Raw genomic sequence first — 10282 nt, forward strand, 5'->3', positions numbered from 1 at the left:
GCTCCAGAGCAAACAGTTTAGTTAGCGCATCAGTGCTAGATGGGGGCAGCGGGTCTTTGAACAGATCAGCATTATCTGGCCAAGCAGTCCACAGATGGCTCCGCCGGCGCAAACGGCTCCAGAGCAAATAGTTTAGTTAGCGCATCAATGCTAGATGGGGGCAGCGGGTCTTTGAACAGATCAGCATATCTGGCCAAGCAGTCCACAGATGGCTCGTCGTCCAAGTGGCAGAAGCCCAATCTGGCCATGAGAACACGTTGCACGCATTGCACATAAGATGATGGCAGTCCCTGTTAACTTTAGCAATTCTTGCACTTCGTCGCAGCTGATCTTCCGGGATGTGGATGCGCGCACGCTTTCCACGCTGGACATTGGGAAGTGGAAGGAGAGGATCCCCAGAGGAACTCAAGACTAACTAGCTAGAAGTGTGGCCAGTTAAAACTCTCGAGTCTTTCTAGGGTATTCAGCAATGACGTGTCTCTAGAATAGACCACACAGCGCTATGAATGCAAATACAGCAATGGAAGAAAGAAGAAAAAATCGTGCAACATGCCTCGAGAGAGCAAAGGCCGACCGGCATATCAACAATCAGAGGGCCGTCTAAACAAAATAGAAAGCCAACCAGAGAGCAAGCTCAAGATCAAAACTCCGAATGGTCCCAATAAAGTTCGTAGTCTTCTAAATTAAAAGTGACAACTTGGCAACAACACAAATCCAGGTTCAGTGAGATGGTCGAGCTCAGTACCATCGGCTAGATAGCATAACTTACATCAATATAATAACGATGTCCCAGGAGAATAATTAGAGTTGCGGTGAGGATACGATTCGCCAACTTTACTAGCAGAACACGGGAGGGGCGTGGAACTAAACTCGGGGTGAAACTACAACCTACGACATGACAGGTGCATCGGCTGGCTCCGTCTCTTATGGACCTAAAGCCGCGGTGCTACCACCTGCATTTTGAGTTTGGACACAGAAAACAACTTAGCAGAGAGCAAAGGACACTGATAAAACAAGGGACACTAAGCTAAGAATACCTTCAGGGTTCAAGGTAAAGGTAAGCTCACGGCCACCCACTTGCCGTCACTAAAGGGAAGCACGGTCGCCCCCTCTGGTAATTTCAGGTCAGGACGGCATGGGTAGATCTGGATTCGGTTAGTTGACATCGAGTAACTGCATTGGGCAGAATCAACAGGCACTGCAGTTGCTTTCGCCGCAAGGTTGGAAGTATTGGTTGGTGGCATTGAGCCCAAGGGGAGAGATGTGTGTTCTGGAGTTGAGTTCATTACTTCATCCTTGATGCTTGGCTCTGGAACGTCTACTTCAGCCTCAGCGCTTGGTTCTGCAACGTCCATTCCTTCAGCCTTGATGCTTGGCTCTGGAACGTCTACTTCCGCCTCAGCACTTGGATCTGCAACGTCCATTACTTCAGCTTCGGTGCTTGGCTCTGGAATGGCTGGTTTATCATTTTCCATCTTGACAGGCTGGATAGTTTCAACAGGAGATTGTAAAGCAACAGGCACTGTACTTGTTGTTGCCACAAGGTTGAGCATATCAGTTGGTGGCACTGAAACTAACGGGGGTGACCTGCATTCTTGTCTCAAGTCGATTACTTCAGCCTTGATGCTTGGCTCTGGAGCAGCTGGTTTAACATTTTCCATACTGCCAGATTTGATAGGTTCATCAAGAGATTGTGTTTTGTCAGCAACAGGAAGATCAATACGGGAGCCAACAGAGCAAGAATCATGCTCAGCTGCAAAATGGCCAAACCATATGAGTCAATAGATGGAACAGCCAAGATAAATAGATACAAAGAGAAACACAATCATTGATATCAACTACAAGCAAATACAAACTCATATTGCAGTATGACACAATCATTGACATCAAATACATACATACAAGATAACAATCAACAGAAAAGGTATAGTTCATTTGGATTGCTACAATGTCCAAAACAAGATCTACGATTGCATGATCAGTGAACTGTCCAAACTGTAGAACAGAGAACTTGTGAAACATGCATGATGGATAACAATATAAAATTCACATGTTATTAGTATGTAAACACATCTCCCACAGTTTACTTGTCACATAAAAATTCTGTTATATGGGTCATGTGTTTCTTACGGAAATCACATTATAAACAGGAACGTGGACCAGAAGCTGGTTCAGAAGAAGTCTACTGAGGTTTCATCACATGTCAATAGTATGTAGAAAAAGAAAGAGGAAGCTTTTTCTTAAAAACAAGATAGGAAGGTAGGCAGAAACCTCACTAGCATTAGAGTCATTCTGCCCGTCACTTGTTCCCATTGATACTTGGGGAAATGAAGAATCAGATTCTACAGTCTTGACCTCTTGCTCAGTGAGGGTTTCGGTTCCTTGTTGCATCTGTGACCCTACTAGAAGAAAGAAAAAATGTTGGTGGCCATGCACAAAAGTTCCACGAGAGATTGTGCATTCAAGAGAAAAAAAAGGTGGGAGCAATTGAATATAGAAACCTTTAAATATAATCCACAAAGCAATATGCAGAGCATAATTTTAAAGCATCGCATACAAGTAGAAGTACAGCAAAAAAATGGTTGGGGAGCTATTGAGGCTATGCTTAGAGAAATCAGATTAGTCTCGTTATTGACTCTTATCATTTTCATAGTGGAGGGCATACAACAAATGGTACATTAGGCATAGGCTGGTGGTAATACTGTCATTTAGAGGATTTCTGTTTTAGGGGAAGGATTATTGGGAAGTACTACTATCAACTAGGTTCAGGAATTTCCTTTTTTAAGGAGCTAATGATCTGATGAGCTAATGATCTAATGACCAGAGGTAAGATAAGGTTTAAATCTGAGCCGTTGATAGAGGGAGGTTAGTTTTGACCTTAACGAAATAATGCTGGCAACCGGTATCATATTTAGTAAGGCATGTATAATTGGCATGAATCCTTCCATAACAAATGGTAACCAGCTTTCTCTGGTAAAAATGGTTACAATCTGGCAATTGATTACAATGGGATCTTGATCACGTTCAATTAATTGGTCTGAATCGATGCATCCTATCCACAATGAAATGCTTGATTGCATAGCCATAAGTAATGAATAGACAAATGTGCCTCCTAATGCTCATGAATAGAGAGACAGCTGTGTAGTACGTGTCATGTATGATTTTGATAGCCGGTGTGGCGTATGATTTTGACAAACTCTTTGCAAGAGATCAGAGATGTGTTCCTTAAATAAATTGTACCCAGGATGGTATGCAAACACTCGTCGAGCGATAAAATGGAAGTCATAATTTTGACAGGCTATTTCAATCACACAAATTTGTAAATAGCTCGACGAAATGATGAATTTGGAATACATACATGTTGAACCGGTATGGGCCTTAGCCCATCAAGATCTGTCTCTTGGGCCCAAGCCCATGAGAGGTGCTGACCTAGAAGAGGAGCCCCTCTTCCCCCTGTCCCGTGAGAGCCGCCACATCTAAGACACACACTCACGCAGGCAACAAGACAGAAGGGGAGGCGCTGTGTGAAGGTACCCATCTCCCGATTCAACATGGTATCGAGCCAGGCGACGAAGGTGGCGGCGTAGTCCCTCGCTGGAGAGGCGGCGGTGGGGCCCAGCGGGGTCAGGCAAGAAAGGAGGCTCGTGCGTGCGTGAGGCGGCGGGTCTGCTGTGGTGCGCGCGGCGGCGGCTGGGCTGGGCTCGAGGAGCTGCAACGCGGCCGGGAGGGAGCTGCTTCCTCTTGTCCTGCTTCGTGTCCCTGGGGTGGCTAGCTGCGAAGGGGGCGGCCGAGGAGGGCTGCTGCGGGCTGTGCAGGCGGCTGCGGCGGGAAGAAGAGGAGGAGGAGGAAGAAGGCGGCAGCGGATTTGGGCTGCGTGCGAGTCAGGCTGAGGCGGGGAGCTGCTGCTGTTGGTGCTGCTGAACAGAGGAGGAACTGCAGCAGCTGCTGCTGCCTTGTGCTGTTCCTGGGAGCTTGCTGAGCTGCTGGTGCTTTTCGGCTGCTTCTTGGTGCTGCGGCAGAGGAAGAAAGAGTGGTTGCCTGCTGGACTGCTCGTTCTGGAACAGGAAGAGCCTTGGCTGGACCGCTTGTGTGCTTTACAGAGATTTTTTTTTTCTCTGTGGACTTGCTGTTGTGAGCTTGGTGTTGTGGTGGTGGTGGTGGTGCTCCTTGGGAAAAAAGACTCTCCGAGGCTGAGTTTTGCTGTTGCTGCTCATCCCGCCAAACGATGGCTGAACCAACTGGTCTTGCCGAGGCTTTGGAGAAGCTCGCTAAGATCCTCGCGGAGTCCAACTCTGGGGCCATCGTTCCTTGACAGGAAGTGGCTCAAAAGCTTGAAATGTCGCCCCTGGACATGAAGCTAGAGGGGGCAACAAATTATTTGAGCTGGTCCAGGAGGGCTTTGTGGGCTGTGGAGCAGAAGGAGCTTGATGGATATTTGTTGGGCACGGTTGTAGAACCAAGGGACAAGAGTAGTGCAGAGGGCAAGAGGTGGAAGGTCATCCACTCTGTACTTATGGTGTGGTTCTTGAACTCCGTGGTGCCCTCCATTGGACGCTCTGTGGAGGGGCTATCCTCACCTGCTGAGATATGGAAGATTCTGTCCACTCAATACTCTGGCAAGGGCAATGTCATGCTCATTGCTCAGATCGAGGACAAGATTAGGTTGCTGCGCCAAGATGATGGCATGTCAGTGATGACATACGCGGCAGAACTGCAGGCTCTGTGGGCTGACCAGGATAATTGTGATCCCCTGGAACTCTATGACGCGGCTTCAATCGAGTCAGGGCATAAGTGGATGGCACGCAGGCGTGTGCTGAAATTTTTGGCTGGCCTCAAAGGTTGCTTTGATGGCAGGAAGGCTTCCCTGTTGCACCAACCTAGTCTGCCTACCATTCCTGAGGCTATTGCAACGATGACTCAAGAGGAGGTGCACCTATCCCTTGAGCATGCAGACATGAAGGTTGTGCCAGCTACGACATTTGCAGTCACTGAGCGCATGGAGTGGGGAGATCCCACCAAATGTCATATCTGTGGGGAGGTAGGTCACTGGAAGAGAGAATGTCCAACTCGTGGCAGAGGCAGGGGATATAACAAAGGGGGAACAGGCAGAGGTAGAAGTGCTAGAGGCAGAGGTGGATACTCAGAGACCTCATGGGGCCAGGCTTCTAGAGGTAGAGGTGGCTACTCAAGACACTCAGGGGGTCAGAGGGCTCACATGGCCGTTGCAGGAGACACTGGGACGTCCAAAGGCAAAGATGTAGATGATGTTGTCTATGGAGACTTTGCTCACTGGGCCTCCACTGATGAAGGTAATCCGGAAAGAGCATCTCTTGCTACTAATGAGAGTGCTCCAGAGTGGGTTCTTGACTCTGGAGCATCTAAGCATGTTGCTAGTAACTCCTGTGTGTTTGAATCTTACACTAAGCATCCTCCCTCTCACACTGGCACTATACAAACGGCTGATGGCACAAAACAACCAGTCATAGGGGTTGGTACGGTAAAGTGTACTCCGACCATTTCCCTATTGTCAGTTTTAAGGAGCTAATGATCTGATGAGCTCTTTTAAGATGCTCCACCTTACCTCACCAGAGGTAAGATAAGGTTTAAATCTGAGCCGTTGATAGAGGGAGGTTAGTTTTGACCTTAACAAAATAATGCTGGCAACCGGTATCATATTTAGTAAGGCATGTATAATTGGCATGAATCCTTCCATAACAAATGGTAACCAGCTTTCTCTGGTAAAAATGGTTACAATCTGGCAATTGATTACAATGGGATCTTGATCACGTTCCAATTAATTGGTCTGAATCGATGCATCCTATCCACAATGAAATGCTTGATTGCATAGCCATAAGTAATGAATAGACAAATGTGCCTCCTAATGCTCATGAATAGAGAGACAGCTGTGTAGTACGTGTCATGTATGATTTTGATAGCCGGTGTGGCGTATGATTTTGACAAACTCTTTGCAAGAGATTAGAGATGTGTTCCTTAAATAAATTGTACCCAGGATGGTATGCAAACACTCGTCGAGCGATAAAATGGAAGTCATAATTTTGACAGGCTATTTGAATGACACAAATTTGTAAATAGCTCGATGAAATGATGAATTTGGAATACATACATCACTTGATTAGAAATATAACAAAGATATAAAATTTGAGGGCATGAATAAACCATAGTAATTCATTACCATTCAGACATGTTAGTTTAAGACATTTGTTAAATTTAAATATTTTCTCTCTCAATCCATTAGTTTTGGACGAACTAAAAAAGGTTATAATGCATTCTATTACATATATGGTCTCCATGTCAAACATTAATGCCATTAATGATTTGATTATGCCATAATAATGTGTATCAACATGTCCATCCTACATAATAATTTCCATTTAAATCCTACTCCCTCCATTCCGAATTACTAGTCCAAGAAATGAATGTATCTAGATTTATTTTAGTTGTAGATACATCCATTTTTGTGACAAGTAATTCCGAACGGAGGGAGTACATATTAACATGGAGTAAACTATTGCAGAGACAACATTACCCTTGATAAGGTCAAAATGACCTCTTACCCTCTATAAGGTAACAAATACATCATCTTAGCCATTAGATCAATATTAATTGGTAGTCCCTAATCATTTGGGGGCATCTTAAAATTTCTCTAATCTGACACACCACCAAAATCTACTCGTCAAGTTCGTCCCAGTATGAAGCTTCATTTCAGGAGTTTAAATTACTTACTGTCTTTGGAAGGTTGAAAAGCAGCAACCATCATTTGTTTTTGCTTCTTAGTGTTACCAGGTCCCTCCTGAAAACTTTCGCCTTGAGTGTGCACAGTTGATTTGGAGATGGAGGAATTTTTTAAATTATCTGATGAAGTATTACAGACAGGCAAGGACGAGCCTTCTTTCTCAGCTAATTCATGCCGGGGATTTGTATATTGCATTCCTTGAACCTACAAAAGGTAGAGCGGTCCGTCAAATTAGTATTTACTAATACAGCAAATACCTTACGAAATATTTTTGTCTGTGCAAGCTACTCCTTCCGTCCCAAAATAAGTGTCTCAACTTTGTACTAGCTCTAGTACAAAGTTGTACTAAGCTTGAGACAGTTATTTTGGGACGGAGGGAGTATTTAAGATATTAGAAACTATAGCATGCCCTTCCATAACTATTCCATGTAAAAGCCATTGTCCTATGTTCCCCTTAAAAGGTTGATTTTGTTAAAATTTCACTACAAAAGCCAAGTCATCCAATATACTTCACTGTTCCAATATGTACCAGCAACAATTCGTTTTGCATTGCTCCTAGTCCTAGGTGTTATCTAATAATCTATTCAATTCAAGAAAATGGATCATATGTTTATCAGTTATACAGATAAATGATGGCGATTAGATTAGTTATCATAAATAGGTGAGGCGATGGTAAGAAATTTGTCCATAATTAAATACTGGAGCAACCAGCAATTGCTCCTCTGAGCTTACTTCTTGGGCTAAGGACACCAGAGCAAGATTTGCAGCAGCATATTCCGCCTCCTTAATTGTATGACAATACTGTGGGCTTTCAAATGTTTGCCCATCTATGGTCACTATTGACTTGAACTGAGGTGCATGAGATGGACCTTCCTGGATACGGTCATACCAAGGCAGTTGTTTTCCTCTCTTCTGAGCATACATTTGCAATTGAAGCTTATGATTAATCTGGATTCCAGGCAAAGAAATACATGAAGCTGATCCAGCCTACAAAAGGTAGAGTATTTTATTAGACGAAAATTGACAATGTTTCCGCACAGTGTAAATGAAGTCAATAGTTTCAATTCAGTTTTTACTCAGTTCTTGAATATTGTAAAATGGGAGAACACGTTTACTAATAATACAGATAAATGCTGAAGGATGTTAGTGCTGATGCATAGGTAATCTGGTGCAAATTAAAGCCATCCATAGGAATAAAAAATAGGTGCAACCAACCGGCATTTGCTCTGATGGGTTCGCTTCTTGACACAATGACATTAAAGCCACTCTTGCAGCAGCAAATTCTGCCTCCTTTGTTGTGTGATAGTCTTGAGGACTTTCAAATTTGCGCCCATCTATGGTTACTGTAGACCTGAACAGAGGTGCATGAGGTGGACCACTTTGAATGGTGTCATATGAAGGCAATTCTTTATGTCTCTTCTGAGCATAAACTTGCAACTGAGACTTGTAGGGAAGTTGGGTTTCTGTAACATACAGAATAGTTAGTACTGCAAATATAGAGAAACAAGTGTGAAAGAATATCAAGAACCTTTTTAGTGGCAAGAATAAAGAACTTCACAGCAGCATGCGAGGTGTAAAAATAAAATCTATTTGAGGGATGAGAGACATTTATATAGTTACATAGGTAGTGAAGGAATATGGGGTTCCGAGAGGGATAAACTACAGCGCAATATGGGGTTTAAGTGCCTTTACTGTTCAATGTATGCAGAAATTAAAGTATCAACAGATGTGCAACTTTTTACTCGTCATAAGGAAATAACTTCGTATCTAGTTCCGAGAGGGATAAACTACAGCGCAATATGGGGTTTAGCTGAACACTGATAATATTTGTTGGCACTTATATGCGGTTGAATGGTTTTACAAAATCTAAAAAAAATACTACTGATAGGTGAGCATGTATATCATTGACGTTTCTGTCAGTTACGATAAGGATCTTACTACACGGAGAGAACTTATTCAAAAGTAGGCAGTTATATGCCCACATTAAAATCAAACATGGAACGAGTGAGTTCAACACAGCTTCTCTGTAGCTTACTGTGTACACGCTCCACCGAGCAGATTCACTATGTTCGTTATAGCGCCACCAAACTTCTACCATTTCAGAATCAGATAGCTACCAAATCAACAGGATGTCCTTGAGAAATTGAATGCAGTAACTCCCCATCAATACCAAATCAAATGATATTGTGTGCTGGTGAGTGAATCTATCTACCGATATGAATGCATTGTACTCCTGCTGGTAAAACTGAGCATCATTTCCATTTGTCTGTGAAGATAATACCAGTAAAGTTTTTATTTTTGCGAGGTAATAATACCAGTGTAAGTTGAATCGTACTGGTTCAATAGCCAGTAAACTATCCATTCTACTAGAATCTCAATATAGCCAGTAAGCCATCCATTTCTACTACAATATCAATCGCTATCAAAATGGCTTAAGCCTTTTTTACAGTTGATGATACCACTTTGTTCAGGCCCAGACAAAAAGAAAAGAAAATGCACCTAATGTGGACATGAACTAGATGTAACCAGAAAGACGCTAACTGCACTCATGAATCCTGAACCAACAGCCGTCCACGAATCGTGCAAGTAAGGCGCTACTCGGGAACAAAACCTGAAACCGAAAGTTGGGAACCAAAATCCGACCACGAAGTGTTCGCGCAAGGACCCGGATGTACCCGCTAGTAGGGAACTGGGGGATCTGGCACTCACCGGACTGCGGCGGGGGAGGGGGCGGGAGGGCGGAGAGGCGCTCGAAGGCGGCCTTGGCGGCGAGGTTCTGGGCCTCCTTGGCCGTGCTGAACCCGTCGCCGTCGTCCGGCGAGTGGTACACTTCGCCGTTGACGGTGACGGTGGCGCGGAACCTCAGCGAGTGGGCCGGCCCCTCGCTCCGGTGGGTGTAGTCCGGCGCCGGCCACCGCCGCTGCTGGCACAGCTGGTTCAGCTGCGCCTTGGACATTGCCGCGGAAGATTGGGACTCGGCCTCTCCCGATAGGGAATTCTCCGGGGGCTATCGCTCGCTTTGATCTGCTCGCTGGATTCGACTTCTCACGTTTATTGCGCCTCGCCCGCTCGCTCCCACTCCTCTGCTGGATTGATGCTCCTTCACGCTCTTTTGTGGCTTCGGTTCAGTGGCACGACGTTTGTTTGGTGGGTGGGTTGGGGTTTATCCGCGTGTTTCAGTACGGCGGTTGCCAGGGTCTGGCTCCGGGCAACCACTATGTTGTGAAGAGTAAATTGCACACACAATTCACAAGTAACAAATGAATCAACTCCTTTCAAAAAAAATGATCAACTGTGTTAAAGAAAATGAATCAACTACTCCCTCCGTCCCGATTTAGATGTCGTGATGGCAATTTTGCTATTGTGTAATCAAGACCAGCTCGCCTTCGTGGAGCTGTGTCCCGGGTGGGCGGTGACGGAATCAAGACTAGGTGGGCGGTGAGGGAATCGAGACCGGTGGGCTGCGAGTGGCGGAGTCGTTAGCACGGTGGCGGAATCCGACTGTGCCTGACCCAGGAGACACATGGG

At 44.9% G+C, this 10282-nt stretch overlaps 1 protein-coding gene across 2 annotated transcripts; it reads right to left on the reverse strand.

The window, feature by feature from the left end:
• Positions 1 to 653: 653 nt before the first annotated feature.
• LOC123070936 (double-stranded RNA-binding protein 1) lies at positions 654 to 9894 on the reverse strand. 2 transcript variants are annotated; one of them, XM_044494356.1, is made up of 7 exons: positions 9464 to 9894; positions 7970 to 8217; positions 7487 to 7741; positions 6745 to 6958; positions 2277 to 2399; positions 1038 to 1753; positions 654 to 953 (listed from the first exon to the last, which is right to left on the reverse strand). In XM_044494356.1, exons 1-6 carry the CDS (start codon positions 9708 to 9710, stop codon positions 1047 to 1049), a joined length of 1794 nt encoding a protein of 597 aa, XP_044350291.1. In that variant the 5' UTR covers positions 9711 to 9894; the 3' UTR covers positions 654 to 953; positions 1038 to 1046. The 2 variants fall into 2 exon arrangements, with proteins under 2 accessions (XP_044350291.1, XP_044350290.1); XM_044494355.1 differs by having other exon boundaries at positions 2277 to 2402.
• Between the last annotated feature and the right edge of the window lie 388 nt (positions 9895 to 10282).

The sequence above is a fragment of the Triticum aestivum genome, chromosome 3B (genome assembly GCF_018294505.1).
Source record: "Triticum aestivum cultivar Chinese Spring chromosome 3B, IWGSC CS RefSeq v2.1, whole genome shotgun sequence".
Taxonomy (NCBI): domain Eukaryota; kingdom Viridiplantae; phylum Streptophyta; class Magnoliopsida; order Poales; family Poaceae; genus Triticum; species Triticum aestivum.

Coding starts and splice junctions, on each gene's coding strand:
- LOC123070936 (XM_044494355.1), bottom strand. CDS start 9,710: ATGTCCAAGGCGCAGCTGAACCAGCTGTGCCAGCAGCGGCGGTGGCCG. Junction 7,742..7,969: donor ACCCATCAGAGCAAATGCCG/GTTGGTTGCACC, acceptor TACCTTTTGTAG/GCTGGATCAGCTTCATGTAT. Junction 6,959..7,486: donor TGGTGTCCTTAGCCCAAGAA/GTAAGCTCAGAG, acceptor TACCTTTTGTAG/GTTCAAGGAATGCAATATAC.